This window comes from Carcharhinus amblyrhynchos, chromosome 3, assembly GCF_965287045.1.
Source record: "Carcharhinus amblyrhynchos chromosome 3, sCarAmb.v2.hapA, whole genome shotgun sequence".
Taxonomy (NCBI): Eukaryota; Metazoa; Chordata; class Chondrichthyes; order Carcharhiniformes; family Carcharhinidae; genus Carcharhinus; species Carcharhinus amblyrhynchos.
The window spans coordinates 34,163,513-34,184,119 of record NC_137326.1 but is presented as its reverse complement, the minus strand read 5'-3'; the positions used below and the strand labels follow the sequence as shown (position 1 = coordinate 34,184,119).

General features: G+C 41.2%; 1 protein-coding gene across 10 annotated transcripts in view; it reads left to right on the top strand.

The window, feature by feature from the left end:
* The window catches only part of cadpsa (Ca2+-dependent activator protein for secretion a), a 513,784-nt gene that overhangs the window by 371,512 nt on the left and 121,665 nt on the right, over positions 1 to 20,607 (top strand). For 3 of the 10 annotated variants that reach the window (XM_080183098.1, XM_080183073.1, XM_080183105.1), the window contains 2 exons: positions 2,486 to 2,503; positions 20,391 to 20,492. The exons of 4 other annotated variants lie outside the window; for them this stretch is intronic. In XM_080183098.1, coding sequence (XP_080039224.1) covers positions 2,486 to 2,503; positions 20,391 to 20,492 — 120 coding nt within the window. The remainder of the gene's footprint in view (positions 1 to 2,485; positions 2,504 to 20,390; positions 20,493 to 20,607) is intronic. 3 more of the 10 variants (XM_080183082.1, XM_080183119.1, XM_080183114.1) reach the window with 1 other exon arrangement.

Below are 20,607 nucleotides of genomic sequence, written 5' to 3'. Positions count from 1 at the left end.
CTTGTGGTTGATAAGAGGAAGACATTGCTGCCAGTTAAACAGACCAGAACCTAGATAAGAATGAAACTGTAATATCTTTTAGTGTTAAGATATGTAGAATGATTCATCCAATGCCAATCAGTCATAATTGTGTCTTTATGGAAACTTCTAGTTTTTGAAGAGTAAAAGTGTGTGAAGAGCTGCTGAAAGATGCAAGTTGCTTTGTATATTTTGTAAGCTGACGTTATTCTTTTATCTGGTTGTCGTCACAAAGTTACCTGTGTACTAAAAGGAGAGTTTTCATTGATTAGAAGTACTTAGGCAGTAAATAGTGTAAATGCAATGTAAATGTTAAGAATTGGGCACTAAAGGCATTTTGTAATAACACTTCGAAAGATGGGTGGAGAATTTGATGTTTGGTTTATTTGATATGTTGAGGTTCAAAATTATATTTCTTATAATTTTGTCAGTCACAAAGTTGTGGAATAATGTAAACAAACTAACATTTTTTATTGTTTGGAAATGTTAGATTCTTATTTAGCTGCTGAGGTCTGCAGTTCTCTGCAAGTTTAGACAAAGCTGAGTGCATTTCTAGTAAGCTTGAGCACAAGATCGGTATGTGTAAGTAAAAATGCATTCAATTCCAGTGTAGATCCCATAGTCTTTGATTATTTCCCTTTTGTGCCTCAATTCTTTCTGGTTCCGTTAATGTACCCTCTTTTGCACTGTGACTTTTAGGTCTGGAAATACTATGAAGCAACCAAACACTTTTTTTCCAGCTCTTTGTTCAGAGAAGTAATTCATTCCGCACTACCTGTTCTTTTCTGCTTCTCTCCTTTCCTGTTTATTGACTTTGTCACTTTTTTATATTCCTAAAAAAGTGGCTGTAGAAGTACCTAGTGGCCAGCATGCAGGGATTGTGGTCTCAGCAACCCAGCATTCACCAACTGCATGTATCAGGCTTCCTTACATGGGCATAATCCATTCAGTACTTTATTGAAAATAGCTCAAATACACTGTCTGAAGTTTCAAAGTAGGCCAGCATGTTTTGTTCCCTGTTGTTTCATTATTAACAAGCAAGGATTTTATTCAAAGTTGAATTGGCTATAGTTGGCATCCTTTTGACAATATGGCTTACCATGTAATCGATTGAAATCAAAAAAGCATCTTACTAGTACAATGATGGCCTAACTGTGGAAGTATCAACTAGATGGGAAAGTGCTTACGACTATGCCTATGAAGAAATACCTGAGAGTGGTGTAGATACTAAAAGCATCTGCATTTAGTATCTTGTAGCCTAAATCAACAAAATTCTGTTTTCCTTTATTCATTATGTTTTATCATTAACAGATTACAAAATCTGAAGAGATTTGTCAAAATCATGGTCACAGCTTCTTTTGTGACTCATGAGCATGCTGAATGGTTAAACCTGAATAATTTACAAATTCAAATATCTTTTTCTGCCGTCCAATGAATATCCCAAACAACACCAAAGCTTTTTTATTCTTTCTGACCTAATATAATTTTCCTCTGACCTATGATCTCTTTACTTCTGACCTAAGCTTCTTGCATGCCCAAATCCTCTTTTATAGGGAAAAACAGAGAAATGTATGAGCATCCTGTCTTCTGCTTGGCCTCTCAAGTGATGGATTTAACCATTCGTGAGTACTTATCACATCCTTTCCACGCTGTCTCTCGCTCTTTCTGTTGACATGATTTTAACGCCAATCAAAACCAGCCCCTGACCAATCCCACTCTTGCATTTTTCCTCCCTCAGCCTCCTTGTCTGTTGCTTCTGTTTGTGATCTCGAATGTTTGAAGTCCAGCTTTTGACCTCCACCAGGTTTTTACACATGGCCCATTGTTTGTGGTGAACTCAAAATATCTGTAAATTTTTAAGTTATTGTTATTGTCTGTGACTTGAATGCATTTTTACTTTGCTTCTGTGTATTCCTGAGTTGTAAGCACTTGTCATTGGTACACTATAAAAAGCCAGGACTCGCATATCTAGCCAGTATCACGGAACTGGCCGTGAGAAATGGGCTGTTTATTCACTGTTAATAAAGGCATTCTGTTAGATTTGTGTGGATATTTTAACCTTAGTCTGTCTTGTCTGTGACTAATTAAACAAATACAATCATATACATACATGTTCTTTTGACACACCTTAATCTCTTCTCAATTTCAAGCTGCTGATGGATCATCTGATTTTTTTTCATTTTAGGGTTCAGTGATTCACTTCTATCTTGAGCCCATTGCTTGCCTTCATCTCAGAATCTTAATTGCTGACTGTCCATTTGTGTGGTGCACCAGTATTGCCCTTTGCGTGGAAGGCCTTTATAGTAGATCCATTCTGTTGAGGGGAGTTAGAGGCATTGGGCAAACTCTTTGCAAATCATTGGTGCCACACATCTAGAGTGTAGCTTTTGGTTCACTTGCTCATTAATCGTGCATATTTGTCTTGTTTTTCTCCCTTTCTCTCCTTGTTGCTCTCTCTTTCATATAGACAATCAAAAGGATCCAGGTGAACTATTGTATTCTACATCTTAATGTAGTAGGACAATATCGTTAGATTATTTCTAACATTTGAAAGTAAATTTGAGCGGCCTAGCTTCTTCTGAGGTGCTCTTCAGCAGGCTCAATTAATATTTAATGAGTCTCTGGGGTAGCCACACTTAAGGAGTTAATTTGTGCTGTCTATAGAGATGGAATAGTATTAGTAGACAACAACTTTACAGCTTTAGAAGTAAACAATCAGGATTTCAATTAGTTTGCAAGTTACATTATCTTCACAGCTTTTTATATCGGGAAAAATGAAAGTAAATTAAAAATTAAGGGACATCAAATTGTATTTCAGTTATCAATTGGCAGTAGCAATTTTCTTCAATGTGAAATTTTACTAATCATTCAGTAACTTTTGTTCCCAAATCTTCCAGTTGCCACATGTTAAAACAATCAATTTTATTACTGAGAGCAGTCCAACTATAAATTGGGTATAGAATTCTCACTTACACATGCAAATAATGAACATGATATTTCTGAGAATGAAGAGCACCACGCCTTTGCTACTTGTTTGTAAATGACTTGAACTGTCTTAACTTCCATGATCACTGTGAACAGATATACCCTGAAACATAGCTCTGGAGAGGGTGCAACTTGCAATGTTATTTTTATTGTAGATCTCCATTTAATGCATTTATGTGCACAGATCTCAGGGTAGTCTTCTGTACAGTGTAATGTTTGACCTGTACAAGAAGAGAAGCTTGTTTCAGTTGTGTTTTGTTTTACTGACATTAGTTTTTAAGGTTCTTTGCCTTTTCTCTGAATCATAGTAAAGATGTATGTATCATCTGAGCAAAGGAAATTCTCCTTCCAGTTGTGGGTATAGATTGTTAAAATTCCCAAGTTACTTTTAAAGCAAAACAGTCTGTACATAACCTATATCAGTGCATTATAGATTCATAAAGAACCATTCTGCAATAGCATCATTAACAGTTAGACTAGAAAACTCTGGTAATATTAGATCTACTTTCGGACAGGAATTAAGAAATTCTCTACATGATTAGAGCAATCAGTCAAAAACATTTTGAAAGTATTTTAATATAAAGACTATAATAAGGAACTCAGAGAGCACAATGCTTGTTTTTTCATCTGGGATTAAGTATAGATTGTACCATTTATAGATATTAACCAAAGCCAGACATCACCGAACCGAGTGTAGCTGTGGAGTTTCAGTTGTAAGTTAAGAGGCAAAGAATTTTACAGCACAATAAAAAGGCTTTTTGGCACATTGTGTTGCTGTAAGCACATCAATTCTAATCCCATTTTCAGCAATTGGTCCATAGCCTTGTATGCAACGGCAATTCAAGATAGGAATTAGGAGTAGAAGTAAGCAAATTCAGCCCTTTGAGCCTGCTCCGCCTTTCAATCAGATCATGGCTGAACCCTCCCTAGTCTCAAATCCATCTCCCGAACTGTTCCCCATCTCCCTGTTTCCCTTTTTAAATAGAAATATGTCTGTCTCCCTCTTGAAACTATTCAATGATTCAGATTCTACTGCATTATTTGGCAGCGAGTTCCACAAATTCATCACCGTCTGCGAGAAGTAGTTCCTCCTCATCTCAGTTTTAAATCTACCACCTTGCAACCTATACTTGTGATCTCTTGTTCAAGAGCTCACCTAAGTGCTTCTCAAATGTTGTGAGGGTTCCCATCTCTATCACCCTTTCAGGCAGTGTGTTCCAGATTTCCACCATCTTCTGGGTGAAAAAGACTGCATCAACTGCACTGCCCTCATCTACACACCCAGTCACCTCCTTGAAAAGTTCAATCAAATTTGTTAGACATGATCTCCCCCTAACAAAGCCATGCTGACTATCCCTGATTAATCTTTGTTTCTCCAAGTGGCAATTAATCCTGTCCTTTAGAATTTTTTAAAAATAATTTCCCTCCCTCTGCTGTTCAACTCACTAGTCTGTAATTGCCTGGTTCATCCCTAATTCCCTTCTTGAACACAAAGTCTTTGGTTTCAGCATAAACCAGTCAGAAGTTCAGTAGAAGGAACTCAAGACCAGATGAGCTGAACACAAGTTTGGTCCGTAACTTTTCATTGACGCCTGTTAGTACAGACCATTAGCCTTGGATTCGGCATATAGGTTGGCTTAGTGACATGGAGAGAGCTTCAGTAGTATAAGGAGGGCTCATCCGAGGGTCCAGGCCTTGCTACTTGCAAAAGTATTGCTCTTACCCCTCCTTCTAAGTAGTACATAAGAACATATGAATTAGAAGCAAGAATAGTCACTTGGCCCCTTGAGTCTGCTCCCACATTCAATAAGATCATTGTTGATCTGAGCTTAACCTCAGCTGCCTAACCCCAATAAATTTCACCCCGTGCTTATCATGAATCTATCTACTTCTGCCGTAAAGATATTCACAGAGTCTGGCTCAACAGCCTTTTGAGGAAGAGAATTCCAAAGTCTCACAACCCTCTGAGAGAGAAATGTTTTCCTCATCTGTGTCATAAATGGGCAGGACGCCCCTTAAAATTGTCCAGACACCTCTTAAAAGTCACTATTGTATCTGAATCCACTACCTCCCTTGGCAGTGAATTCCAGCACCCATCACTCTCTGTGTAATTCTTGAAGTTTGATGCTATCTTTAAGTTTTTTAGTTAAAGTTCGTGGGCTCCATGAGAATAGTCAAGTGGTTAGTTACATTAGCAGACTAACAGCAGCTGAGAAAAGCCCCATGCCCCAGCCCCCTCCTTTTGTAGGTGCCCATATTAATCAGACACAGATTAATGGCTGATATTATAAATACAGCAAAATGTAAACTGATAGAGGAAAGATGACTTTAATGTTAAATTCCTGCGAAATATACCTTTGTATAAATATATATATAAAATAAAGGGAGGCGATAGGCTATTAATCTAGAAACTCAGCTAATGTTCTAGGGACCCAGGTTCGAATCCCACCATGGCAGACGGTAGCATTTGAATTCAATTTTTTAAAAATCTGGAATTAAGACTCTGTTGATGACTGTGAAACCATTGTCGATTGTTGGAAAGACCCATCTGGTTCACTAATGTCCTTTAGGGAAGGAAATCTCCCATCCTTATCTGGTCTGGCCTAAATGTGACTCCAGAGCCATAGCAATGTGGTTGACTCTCAACTCCCTTCCAAAGGCAACTAGGGATGGGCACTAAATGTTCGCCAGCCAGTGACACCCATGTCCCACAAATGAATAAAAAAAATACTTTTTATAACATACTGCCATTGTTAATGTGACATCACCATGGTGATTAACATTTTGGCTACTTTGGCAAAAGATAGAAGCAAAATTCTGTCAGAGCCAAGGGGAAAAAGTCCAAGCTGCTGTTACAAGTCTGTACATTTCTCTGTCGAAATCAGAAATAAAGGAGGGACCGAGGAACACAGTTCAAATCAGCAAAATGCTTGCATTTATTTCACGTCTTTAACTCAGTAAACTGTCCCAGGATGCCACACAGAAGCATTATTGTAAAACAGTAGACAAAATATTTTTGTGCTGGTATCAAAACCCAGTGACTACTGCCATACCTGGTTCATTGTGATATTTCATCCTATAAAAACCCAGGCTATATTTCATTGAGATTGCTTAACTATGCAGATTTTAATCAACTTAACCCACAATGAATTAAAGTTAGGATGACCTTCTGGTCTGGATTTATATGATTCATGTTTCAGAATTTATTCTTGCCGTTGGAGTTAATCCCTAAGTTAATCTACCCCAAACTTTGATAAAGATCAGTAGAAATTAGAAGGATATCTAATTTATGATTTTGAAAATGTTGCAGCTATTATGAGAAACTATTTGCAAACATTGGCCATAATTTTCCGGCTGGCAGGTATCTTCTGGCCCTGCCGACAGTGCACTCCGCCACGCAGTTTCCCAGCGGGCATGGGGTACAGTCAGTGGAAAATCCCATTGATGGCAGCGGGATCAGAAAATCCTGGCAAACAGCATGCCACCTCCTGCCGCAAGAAGCATGCAGCAGGGAGGCCAGAAAATCCCCTCCCATTATTCATATTCTGTTTCCTCAGAGGCTCAGATGTTATATTACAATGATAGAGAATAAGGCAAGGAGTTTACCGTGGTCTTTTTTAACAGTGCATGTGAACAGTTCAGTTTATCTCTACAGATGTTAAATCAGGTATTTTGATCAATATATAGTTTAAAATATTTAAGTAATTATTGCACAGGACACTTCATAAAGCAACTTTTGTACTGGGATCTTTTATTTATTGTTACTCAGAAAAAACCTGCTCACCGACAATCAATTTGGGTTCCATCAGGGCCTTCATTCCAGACTGCATTATTGTTTTAGCCCAAACATGGATGGAAGAGTTGCATGCAGCAAGTGACTGCCTTTGGCGTCAGGATAGCTTTTGACCGAGTGTGGCTTCAAGGAGCCTGAGCAAAACTGGGGCTAATGGGAATCGGAGGGAAAGTCTTTGCTGGATGGAGTCATACCCAGCACAAAGGAAGGTGATTGTGGTTGTGAGAGCTCAATAGTCTCAGCTCTAGGACATCACTGCAGGATTTCCTCAGGGTAGTTCCTAGGCCCCACCATCTTCAGCTGCTTCATCAATGGTACTTCCTCCATCATACAGTCAGAAATGGGGATGTTCTCTGTTGATTGCACAATGTTCAATAGCATTCACAATTCCTTGGATTCTAAAGCAGTCTGTGCCCATGTGCAGAAAGACCTGGGCAGCATTCAGTTTTGGACTGCTAGATGGCAAATAACATTCACACCACACAAATGCCAGGCAATGATTATCACTGACAAAAATGAATCCAACCATCTCCCCTTGACATTCAATGCCATTACCGTCATGAATCCCCCACTATCTGTACATGCTGGGGAGTACCACTGACTAGAATCTGAACTGGACTAGCCATATAAATATTGTGGCCAGGTCAGTGGCTTGGAATTCTGCAGAGAGTAACTCACTACTGACTCTCCAATGCCTGCCCACCATCAACAAGGCACAAGTCAGAAGTGTGATGGAATGCTGTTCACTTGCCTAGACAACTGCAGCTCCAACAACACCCAAAAAGCTCAACAGCATCTGCTACAAAGGCATCTGTTGATTGGCACTCCATCACCCTGTAACATCCACTCTCTCCACCACAGTGGCAGCAGTCCCGTATACAAGATGCATTGCAGCAACTCATCAAAGCTTTTTCAACAGCATCTTCCAAACCTGTGACCTCTACCACCTCAGAGGACATGGGAGAAAACTCATCACCATCTGAAAGTTCCCTTCAAAGCTACTTGCCATGCTGATTTGGAAATATATTGCCATTCCTTCAGTGTTGCTGGGTCAAAAGCCTGGAACTCCATCCCAAACAGTACTGTGGGTGTATCTGCACCACTGAAATTGCAATGGTTCAAGAAGGCAGCTCACCACTACCATCTAAAAGAAAATTAAGGATGGGCAATAAATATTGGCCTAGCCAGCAGCACCAACATCCAATGAAAATTTAAAAAGTTACTTAATGCGTAAGGTTGTTCACTTTGCTTGTCATGGGCAGGCTTCTCCTTCCATTGATAGGTAAGCCTTCAGCTGCACATCCTACATTCTGGAATTCCATTCCTAAATCTCTCTTTTTCTCCACCTCTCCCTCCACCTTAGACACTACTTAAAATCTACCTCTTTAACCAAACTTTGTTGCCCTGAAGTAATATCTCCTGTCAATGTTTGTTCCTATACAAAGTAAATTATGCTTCTTCCAAAAATCTACTGCTTCAAGTAACAATTAATACTTTATTTCTTGTTAATTAAACCATTTGGGACTTCCATCATAGGCCCAATATGCTGAGGTCCTGTGTATTGAAATCAATAATAACTTAGCCTTGCAAAATGTAACACATAAAAAAAATCAGATTTTGATCTCTGATACGGGTCTTGATATTCTCCAGTTTGGAGAAATGAGACATTAAGCATGGCTGGAATTCTCCTCTTGTGCCCGCCATGGGAATGTAGTGGGCAGGGTGGTGTGGGGTGTGGGGGCCGGGGGGGGGAACCTCAAGTGAATTCTCTGATTTTGAGGCGAGCGCGGTTGGAAAATTCCGCCCCATGTTGTCCAAACATCTAATGGAATCACAAATGAAATTGACAAGGTGTCACATTGGTTAGAAGAAGTGTAAGATTGCAAATTTATAAAGGCAATGAATAAGCAGAAACCTAAAATGACATATTTGTGCTTTGGAAGCAACAATTGAGCCACTTGTGCATTAGGAGTTTTGAGTAGTCAAAGAAAGTACACATGTGGAATAGAGAATAGTGATAGAAGCTGTTGTTCATGGGGAACATCACAAAGATAATTTCAGCAATGGGCTCCATCAGCCACACTTAGGAAGAAGACAGGATTACATGTCAGCCTTCACAACTCCAGATTCCCTGTGACTTTTGCAATGATTTGTTTTACACCCATAGCAAGGTATAGATTTCATCCATCAGCCACAAATTTGAAAAATCTTGTTCATATTGTCTGTGATTCCTGCCTCTGAGCCAAAAACTTGGAGTTCAAGTCCAGGACTAGACAGCTAAGGAAGGTATGTTCATAATGCAGTCAATGAGTGTGTCAACCTGTAATCCTTCCAAATGTGCCAGCTGCTGGTGATATGAGTGGGAGAGATTCCTGGCCAGTCATGCTTGATGCGGAGTGAATCCCCAAGATATAAGCCCCTGGGGACAACCTTGAAGTGGAGATGCCGGCGTTGGACTGGGGTAAACACAGTAAGAAGTCTCACAACACCAGGTTAAAGTCCAACAGGATTATTTGGTAGTAAATGCCACTAACTTTCAGAACGCTGTTACTTCGTCAGGTGAGTAGAGAGTTCTGATCACAAACAGGGCATATAAAGGCACACACAGTTTACATAATACTGATTAGAATGTGAGTCTTTACTTTAAGTCTTAAAGGTGCAGACAATATGAGTGGAGATAGCATTAAGCACAGGTTAAAGAGATGTGTATTGTCTCCAGACAGGACAGTAAGTGAGATGTTGCAAGTTCAGCCAAGTCATGGGGGTTACAGATAGTATGACATGAACCCAAGATCCCTGTTGAGTCCATCCTCATGTGTGCAGAACTTGGCTATCAGTTTCTGCTCAGTGACTCTGCACTGTCGCATGTCATGAAGGCCGCCTTGGAGAACGTTTACCCGAAGATCAGAGGCCGAATGCCCGTAATCACCAAACAACACTGTTCCCTTCCTGTTGGCGAACACTTCAGCAGTCACGGGCATTCGGCCTCTGATCTTCGGGTAAATGTTCTCCAAGGCCTTCACGACATAAGACAGCACAGTCACTGAGCAGAAACTGATAGCCAAGTTCCACATACATGAGGACAGCCTCAATCGGATCTTGGGTTCATGTCACACTATTTGCAACTCCCATGACTTGCCTGAACTTGCAACATCTCACTTACTGTCCTGTTTGGAGACAATACACATCTCTTTAACCTATGTTTAATGCTATCTCCAGTCACATTGTTTGCACCTTTAAGACTTGAATAGCAGATTAGCTGTAAAGACTCACATTCTAATTAGTATTCCGTAAACTGTGTGTGCCTTTATATGCCCTGTTTGTGATCAGAACTCTCCACTCACCTGATGAAGGAAGAGTGTTCCGAAAGCTAGTGGCATTTATTACCAAATAAACCTGTTGGACTTTAACCTGATGTTGTGAGACTTCTTACTGTGACAACCTTGAAACCAGTCCAGGAATTACTAGTTATGGAAACAGACAAAAGTCTGCCTTACTGCACCACTTGGGGCCAGAAGTGTCACATTTGTGTGAAAACTGGAGTAATTCACGCTGGTTTTTTCAGTGGGAGTTCAGAGAAAAATCTCCCACACTCTGTGCACTGCAAAGGCCACCAGCTGAATATCATTAAAAACTAGGGGGCAGGGCACAGTGGCCCCACATTGAGGCCCCCCCCCCCCCCCCGATTGCTGGCTAGCTCGATTACCGGCCAGCCTCGCAACCCCCACATTGCTGGCCCCAAACCCCTCAGCAGCCCCTCCACCCCCACCCCTTCAGTTTTAAACAAAAAATTATAGATTTTTGAGGTGTAAAACACATCTAATTAAAATTTCAACATTCCGATTTTTGAATTTCTAACACTTGGGTCCTCAGCCCTGCTTAACCTAACAAGGTACAATAACTACTATTTATAAATCAAGCAGAATTTATTTAGCAAGATTTCACCTGTACGTAACACAAAGCAGTGAAGACAACATGAAATTTTCTCATTCCTCAGGTTCCTAGGCTTCCTTGAGCATTGTGAACAACACAGGCAATGTCTTTCTCTTCTCTGACTTTGAAGTGATGTACTTGTCTGGAAAGGTCTGGAAGCAATGTAACATTGTGCTAACAAGGATTCCAATTTTCCAATTTATATCCCTGATTCTCATTATTCCGGGATCCCTAATTTGGAAAAAATCCAAATTCACCTCTTCCATTGGCTGGAGGTACAAGTCATCATGCGTCACCCCACCTCTGTAACTGGAAGCAAATGGAGTAAAAGCAAGTGTTTCCTCGGCCCTCCAGAGTTTACATTCCATTGCAAACAAGTTATACGTTTCCTTTAGGTACAGAACAGTTATAAACAAAGTCAAATCCGCAACACATTTTAACCCAAGCCCTACTAAACTGCTAAAAACAGAAAGAAGAAATGCTAAAAATACTTGCAATCACAATGTCAAAGCAGAAAGAAAATATTCTGTTCAATAAAAATGTTCTGACTTACAAATATAACTAATCAGTTATCTTAATGCACAGGGGGGTGCGACATGGTAGCACTATGGTTAGCACTGCTGCCTCACAGCTTCAGGGACCTGGGTTCGATTCCTGACTTGGGTCACTGTCTGTGTGAAGTTTGCATCTTCTCCCCATGTTTGCGTGGGTTTCCTTTGAGTGTTCCGGTTTCCTCCCACAGTTCAAAGCTATGTGGGTTAGGTTGATTGGACATGCTAAATTAACCCTTAGTGTACCATGATGTGATAGATTAGAGGATTTAGCAGGATAACTAAGTGGGGATAGGGCCTGGGTGGGATTGTTGTCGGTGCAGATTTGAGGGGCCGAATGGCCACCTTCTGCACTATAGGGTTTCTATGATTTCTATGACAAAGGGTGGAATTTTCTCAAAAAAAATTCTATATGTACATTTTTTCATTGAGGTAGGTAGTGATAATTTATGCTACCTGTGCAGTACAGAGGCCATAATTTGAACGTTGCCAGGAGAAGGGGGAAATGGAGTCTCAGCTCTGGGGGTGCCATTATGCAGGCACCCTGATCTCCCAGGTATACCCAGAGATTTGTAACTCCCTGCTACCCCATAACGCCCTCCCCTGATCACCACCTGGCCACACTCCTCCGCCCCAATAGCCGCCATTATCCCTTGATCGCCGCTCCCACCATCTGATTGCTGCCCCCATGAATCAACCTCTCCCCTGCGGAGTCCCCCCTTTCCTCCCCTGATACGGACCTCTCGTTGCCTCACCCTTTGGGGTCTGCCACATTGGCACTGCCAGTGTGCCAGGCTGGCAGTGCCAAGGCGTCCAGTGGGCACTGCCCAGCCCTGCCTCTGACCACCCAGGAGGCAAAACTGACTTCCAGTCCCACCGACAATTGAAGTAAGGTAAATGAGCCCAGACTGCGTCCCGGGCTTATTAATGACATGTTAAACAATGATGATAGCACACAGCTGCTGTAACTCAAGATTCTCAGCAATTTAAAGTTGTAAAATAATGAAGTGTAAAGTACCCCTATTGCCTTAACTGCCCATTACCTCACTAACGGAAATTCAAATGGAACTATTTAATTTAAAATGAGGCAAAAGAAAAGAACTCATAGATATTACAGAGCAACAACAAACTCTAAAGATTAGTAGAATTATCAAAGGCATGATAGTGTAAGCAATATCAGTGAAGTAACCAAAATCCACATGTACTAATGTATTCACTATGCCCCATCTACTCTCCAAAGAAGCAAGCACAAATAACAATCAGAAGCAGCCAAATTTAAATCTCAGCACCAGATGCCTCTTCTGGGGCAGAGGTGACTTGTTTAAGGGTTGCATCTGAACTGGAGCAGGACTGATATCCTTGGGGGCAGATTTGCTAGTGCTATAAGGGACAGTTTAAACTTGATTGGCAGAGGGGTGAGATTCTCAGCAACAGGGAGGTATATGAGGGGCTGAAAGGAGATGCAATACTCAGCAATGACGATATGTAGGAGCATGGCAGGGAATGGGGAAAACCTGTTTAATTAAATTGCATCTATTTCAATGCAAGAGGGCCGACAGTTAAGGCTGATGAACTTAGAGCATGGATAGGTTCGTGGGACTGGGATATTACAGCCATAACTGAGACATGGCTAAGGGAGGGACAGGACTGGCAGCTTAATGTTCCAGGGTACAAGTGCTTCAGAGAGACAGAAGTGGAGGAAAAAGGAGGGGGAATTGCATTTTTGATAAAGGGGAATATCATGACAGTAGTCAGAGATGAAATAACCGAGGGATCATCCAGCAAGACTTTGTGGGTGAAACTAAGAAATAAGAAGGAGATGGTGACCTTATTGGGGTTGTATTATACGCCCCTAAATAGTCAATGAGAATTAGAAGATCAAATATGCAGGGACATTAGGGAGACATGCAGGAGTAATAGAGCTGTCATAGTAGGGATTTTAATTTTGCTAACGTAGACTGGGACACCCATGGCCTTAGATGGGATGGAATTTGTAAAGTGTGTTCAGGAAAGTTTTCCCAAGCAGTGTGTGGAGGGTCCTACTCAGGAAACAACAGGGCAAGTGACTGAGGTGACGGTGCGGGACCACTTTGGGACCAGTGACCATAGTTCTATTAATTTTAATATAGTTATGGAATGGGACATAACTGGTCCACAGGTCCAAGTTCTAAATTGGGGCAAGGCGAATTTTGATGGAATTAGACAGGAACTTGCAAGAATTGATTGCAGTAGCTTGTTTGAGGGCAGAGGGACCTTCGGCAAGAGAGAGGCCTTTAAAATTGAAATAACTACAGTTCAAGATCTATATGTTCATGCTAGGATGAAGGGCAAGGATGGCAGGAGTAGGGAACCATGGATGGCAGGATGGCACAGTAGTTAGCACTGCTGCCTCACAGCACCAGGGATTTGGCTTCGATTCCAGGCTTGGGTCACTGTCTGTGTGGAGTCTGCATGTTCTCCCCATGTCTGCGTGGGTTTCCACTGTGTGCTCCGGTTCTCTCTCTCAGTCTGAAAGATCTGCTGGTTAGGTGCGTCGGCCATGCTAAATTCACTTTCAGTGTACCTAAACAGGTGCCAATGTGTGACAACTAGAGGATTTTCACAGTAGCTTCACTGCAGTGTTAATGTAAGCCTACTTGTGACAATAATAAATAAACTTTAAAACATATTGAGGTTTTGCCAGGAAAAAGAAGGAGGCATGGCTCAAGTACAAGCAGCTGCAATCAAGGAATTCCCTGCAAGTGTTCAGAGGATACAGGAACATAAGGAAATTAGGAGGGCAAAAAGGAGGCATGAGGTCGCTTAGGCTGAGAGGATTAAGGATTTAACTATACTTAAGGGAAAAGAATAACTAGAGACAGAATAGCACCCCTCAAGGACCAAAGTGGACACATATGTGTGGAACTGCAGGAGATGGTCAAGGTTCTCAATGTATATTTCTCCTCTGTGTTTACCGTGGAGAAAGACATGAAGACTTCGGAACCTGGAAAAATTAGTGGCAATATAATAGGGACAGTTCGCATTACAATAGAGGTGATGGACACACTAAAATATATGAAGGTGGATAAATCTCCTGGCCCTGACCAGGTATATTCAAGAACACTGTGAGGTTAGAGAAGAAATTGCAGGAGCCCTGGCTAAGATTTTTGGCCATGATGTGGGTATGCCGGCGTTGGACTGGCGTAAACACAGTAAAAAGTCTGACAACACCAGGTTTTAGTCCAACCTATTTATTTGATAATATTCTCACAAGCTTTCGAGGGGTTACCCTCTTCGTCAGGTGAATTCACCTGACGAAGAGGGTCTTTTAAAAGACTTCTGGATGAGTATATGGGGTTTAATGAGATTGAGGGTTATAGATAGGTCTGTAGGTTGGTAGGTGATGTGATCGGCGCAACTTGTGGGCCGAAGGGCCTGTTTGTGCTGTAGTGTTTTATGTTCTATGTTCTATGTTCTATAAATAGGTTGGACTAAAACCTGGTGTTGTCAGACTTTTTACTAAGATTTTTGGATCATGGTTAGCCACGGGTGAGGTACCAGAAGACAGGAGGTTAGTAAATGTTGTCCCCTTATTTAAGAAGGGCTGCAAAGAACAACCTGGGAATTGTAGATGGGTAACTAACATCTGTGGTGGGTAAGATATATAGGCATTTGGAAAGACGGTTTGATCAGGAGTAGTTAGCACGGTTTCAAGCATGGGAGATCATGCCTTACAAATTTGTCAGATCTTTGATGAAGTGACCAGGAAGGCTGATGAGGGCAGGTCAATGGACATTGTCTATATGGATTTCAGTTGGGCCTTTGGTAGATTCCTTATGGTAGGCTGCTCTGGAAGGTTAGATCACATGGAATCCAGGGAGAGCTGGCAAATTGCATATACAATTGGCTTGATGATAGGAAGCAGGGTGTTATAGAGGAAGGATGCTTATTAGACTGGAGGCCTGTAACTACTGGTGTGCCTCACGGTTCAGTGCTGGGACCATTGCTGTTTGTTATCTATATTAACAATTTGGATGTGAATATACAAGGCATGATCAGTAAATTTGCGGTAGATACTAAAGTAGGTGATATTGTAGACAGTGAAGAAGGTTACCAGAAATTGTGGCAGGATCTTGATCAGCTGGGGAGGTGGCCGAGAAATGGCAAATGGAGTTCAATACAAATAAGTGTGAAGTGTTGAATTTTGGAAAGTCAAATCAAGGTAGGACTTTCACAATGAATGGTGGGACATTAGGGAGTATCGTGGAACAGAAGGACCTTGGTGTTCAGGTGCACTGTTCTCTAAAGATGGAATCACAGACAGACAGGGCAATGAAGAAGGCTTTTGACATGCTAGCCTTCATTGTCAGAACATTGAGTATAGAAGTTGAGAAGTTATGTTGCAGTTGTGAAGGACATTGGTGAGGCCACACCTGGAGTATTGTGTTCAGTTTTGGTCGCCTTGCTACAGGAAAGATGTTATTGAACTGGAGAGAGTGCAGAAGAGATCTACAAGGATGTTGCCAGGACTCAATAGATTGAGTTATAGGGAGAGATTGGACCAGCTGGAACATTTTTCTTTGGAGCATAGGAGACTGAGGGGTGATCTTATGGAGGTGTATAAGATTATGAGAGGCATGGATAGGGTGAATGCACTCAATCTTTTTCCAGAGTTGAGGAGTTGAGAACTAGAGGGCATAGGTTTAAGTTAAGAGGGGAAAGAATTAATGGGAACCTGACGAGCAACTTTTTTACTTTTTTTTATGTGGAATGAGCAGCCGGAGAATGTGGTTCAGGCAGGGACATTGACAACATTTAAAAGACATTTGGATAGATACACGGATAGGAAAGATTTAGAGGGATTTGGGCCAAATGGAGGCAAATGGGGTTAGCTTAGATAGGCATATTGGTCGGCATGGAACCAGTTTGGGCTGAAAAGCCTGTCTCTGTGCCGTAGATTCTATGATACAAGCACAAATGTTCATAGTGATGCAGATCAGAAGGAAGATAAGGAACAAACAGCTGATATGCTCTGCATTACTGAAGAAGTAGTAATTGTGGTTCTGATGCACTCAACTTTTTACAAAACTGAAATTAATACATTCCTACAACTAGCACCAGAAATGACAATCGAGCTTTCGTAGTAAAGACTTTAAGTAATAGTGAAGAAAATGCATCTCCTTTAGAAGGGCCCAGACCCAACATATTTTTGTTCCAGCCAGGCAGGAGACAATTACCTCCAGATGCAAATCTGAAGTGCAATGGCAGTGAGCACATGGCCAGGCAGGCAGGCTGGAAAGCCCGTCTCTGTTTACTAGGACGTTGGCCCAGTTTTAAAGATGAATGTCAGGTCCTCAAACACTTACCGCCACCACTCCATCCCCCCCACCCTCTCCCTTTCTGCCACCAATCAACTGCCATTCTCACCCCCCTTGCCGTAACATGCCCTCAAGCTCCTTCTATTCCCCTCATAATATTCATGCCCCTTATATTGCACATGCCTCCTTATACCCACATGCACCCATGTATCCCCCATAACCACTCACCAAGTATCCAACTTGGCCAGACCTTAGGATGTCTTGAAATAGGCATTCAAAAAATTCTAACAAAGTCTCATTCAAGGAAAGGCAGTGACGTAGTGATATTGTCACTAGACTAGTAATCCAGGGACCCACAACAGAAGGTGAAATTTGAATTCCATAAAATATCTGGAATTAAAAGTGTAACAATGACCATGAAACCATTGTTAATTGTCATAAAAACCCATCTGGTTCACTAATGTTGTTTATGAAAGGAAATCTGCCAACCTTATCTGATCTGGCCTCCTCCAGGCCCACAGCAATGTGGTTAATTCTGAAATGCCCTCAGAAATGGCCTCACAAACCACTTAGTTCAAGGGCAATTAGGGATGGATAACAAATGCTGGCCCAGCCAGCAACCCCCACAATAATGAACAGATTAAAAAATGCACCATACTGACAAAACTCTTAAAAAAAAGCCATTCTGGAAAAAAAAAATCCTTTGAAGTAGTCAGTCTTGCAAAAACTAACAACCATTTATTTCAATAACCACATCAAAGGCAGCTAATCCTTTAGTAACCTCTTAATATTATCAATCAAAATTCTTATACATCCCCCCACTGAGATAATTTCTGCTGCAACTTTTGAAACTCGCCCAAGCATTCATGCTGGGCTCAGCTACAAATCCATAGGAATGTAAACAATGGCGTCCATAGAAACTTAATAAGCAGATGGCCTATTTTTCTAAGCCACAGCAAATGCCTTGTCAAAGTAGACCAACATTTTGTTTCATTTTAAAAGGACTGTTGACATTTAAATCACTTTAAATTATTACACTAGATAACCCATGGGAAAAGTGCATGTAAGCATTCAGAACTGAAGAAAAGACTGCTTGGGATCTCTAGTCTGGTAATTGTCAACTTACATTTTCAGGACAGAGCTCTATAATCAATTACTGCAGTAATAACAGAGGGCAGGGGTACTGCATGTGGGCGGACTACCACATCCTGATCCCATGCCAGTGAAAACTGTCAGAAACAGGCATGAGGAGAAGAAATCCTAGAATCAGGTCTCACCTGCTCTTTTTACAGGACTCACGAGTCATACTGACTCAAAGATAATCCAGACTGCTGAATTTTCTGAATGGAAAACAACTCCATTCTCTTAATGTTCAAATTATACCTAATCAGCAACAAATAATTTCCCCGTGCCAATGCAAAGTTTGTCAGAAATTGTCACAATGGCTTTTTTTTTGCACCTGCTATTGCAGCCTTTCCCAGGTTTTCCTGGAGTAAGACCCAAGGCATTAAATGATGGTAAATATCTGAAGTATATCTCACAGTTGGCAAGCAGACAGCTAATAAGGTAAAAAAACAGAAGTGCTGGAGAAAAACGGTAAATGGGGGATTGATGTAAAGGGTTGCAGATATGTCTTATTAAATTGTATCCTGGGATGTGAGTATCGCTGGCAAGGCCAGCATATGTTGCTCATTCCTACAACGATCCAGGATTTTGACCCAGTGAAGGAATAGCGATATAGTTCCAATCCAGGATAGTAGACAGCTTGGAGAGGAACTTGCAGGTGGTGGTGTTTGCACGCAACTGCTGCCCTTCTAAGTGATAGCAGTCACAGGTTTGGAAGGTGCTGCTGAAAGAGCCTTGACAAGTCATTGTCGAGCATTTTGTAGATAGTACACACTACTGCCACTGTGTTCTGTTGGTGGAGGGAGTGAATGTTTAAGCCAGTCAAGCAAACTGTTTTGTCCAAGATGGTGAAGAACATCTTGACTTGCTGGATTGCACTTATCCAAGTGGAGGGCATTCCATCACCCTGCTGACTTGTGCCTTGCAAATCATTGAAGGCTTTTGGGAGCTGGGCGGAGGTGGGGGGGGTTAATTTCCTCAATGCAGAATTTCCAGCCACATTTGACCTGCTATTTGTAGCCACAGTATAATAGACCCAGATAAGTTTCAGAGAAGATGGTGAGAGAACACAGTTTGAAAGTGAAAGTCGTTGACACAAGCATGCCAGCTTGTCTTTCAATTAAAGAAGTGAGGGTGATGAACTTGGGGTTTCTTTGCTGCCAGAAAGAAGGAAGCAGTGGCAATTCTGTTACATTATCCATCATTATTAGGTCATTAAAATTCTTTTGACGTTGATGCAACTTTTTTTTATTCTTTCTTGGGACATGGGTGTTGCTGGCTGACCAGCATTTATTGCCCATCCCTAAGTTGCCCTTGAGAAGGTGGTGGTGAGCCGCCGCCTTGAAACGCTGCAGTCCACATCCTGTGGGTTGACCCACAATGCCATGGCGGGGGAAATTCCAATACTTTGACCCAGCAACTGCAAAGGAATGGTGATATGTTTCCAAGTCAGTATAGTGAGTGGCTTGGAGGGGCACTTACAGGTGGTGGATTCCCATGTATTTGCTGCCCTTGTCCTTCCAGATGGAGGTGATCATGGGTTTGGAAGGTGAATTGCTGCAGTGCATTTTGTTGATGGTACACACTGCTGCTACTGAGCATTGGTGGTGGAGCGAGTGGATGTTTGTAGATGTGGTGCCAATCATTTACTCTGGGAATTTCAGCAGAACCAGTGGCATTTGCTATTAGTAAGTCAAAGTTCTGCCCTTCATAGCCCTTAATATTTCCAGATTTAACTTTTTTATATCCCTTCCCTTTCTACAATTATTTCTCACTAGCTCCTTCCCTTTCGCCTTGTCTAATGGTTTCTAAGCCTAAGGCTTCTATTGCAATAATTTCCCCTGGAATCTCAAACCTGGACCTTCCCCAGTCTACTGACCTATTCATTTTTGAGAGACAGAAGTGCTGCGAGCAGTGATTCATTAATTGCTGCTTCTTATCTTTATCCCTCCAAACTACTTTATCTTCAAGCTTCATAACAGGGATGTCAGCTAATCTTCCAAGTCAAATCCTGGGCGTTAACCTGATAGAGCAAAATTGCTCAATCATTGTCGAGCCTCCTGAACACCTCATTGTTCTCACCAGTAGATGCTGCAATGTGTGAGAAATGCATTTTGCTAGATTATTGACCATTTGACAGAGTTGAACAGAGTCCCTGGTGATCTTAATTGCAGTCATTGAGAAAATGAACAACAAATATACATCAAAGAAGTAAATGATGAACAAAATACCTGATTTAACAATAGATTTGAAAGCTATTTCCTAGGATAGAATTATTTTTAGAATTTTGATTTTCTGTGCCATTTCATTACTAAATTCAAATAGTTTCTGTAAAGAAAACCGTATAGTTGAGTATTTGAGTAAACCAGAGTATTTAACATAATCAAATTAAAATAATGCCAGCAAAAAAAGGAGAAGTTGGTGGTTTGTGGCATATCCTCAGACTGTAATATTAGACAAATTTCACACCTTGTGTTGTGCTTAAAATATCTGCTATACGGTGCATTGTTGAGATCTTTCGAAACATCTAGTTACAACTGTAATTAGCAGTTAACAAGATTACCTCTTGAATTGTCATAACTATGCAGATATTTCTTTCATTTATATGAGTTTTCCATTACTTGTACCATTGCTCATTCGGTCGCCTGCTTGCTTACTTTATCTATCTCTTTCACTCATGCATGACAGCACGACGATCTTGGCCTAAACCACCGCCTGCACTTCCACCCATAAAAACGTCGCAAAACATTCTTAGTCAGAGAATCAGAGGCATGCCTAAACAAATACCAAGTACTGTCACAGTTTTTATTTCAGTTATTCGATTTTTCTTTTGTAATTTGTTGCTTTCAAACAAGATTTTCTTTTACTTGCCTTGGTTATATTGAGTTTGTTATGGAAAAATACA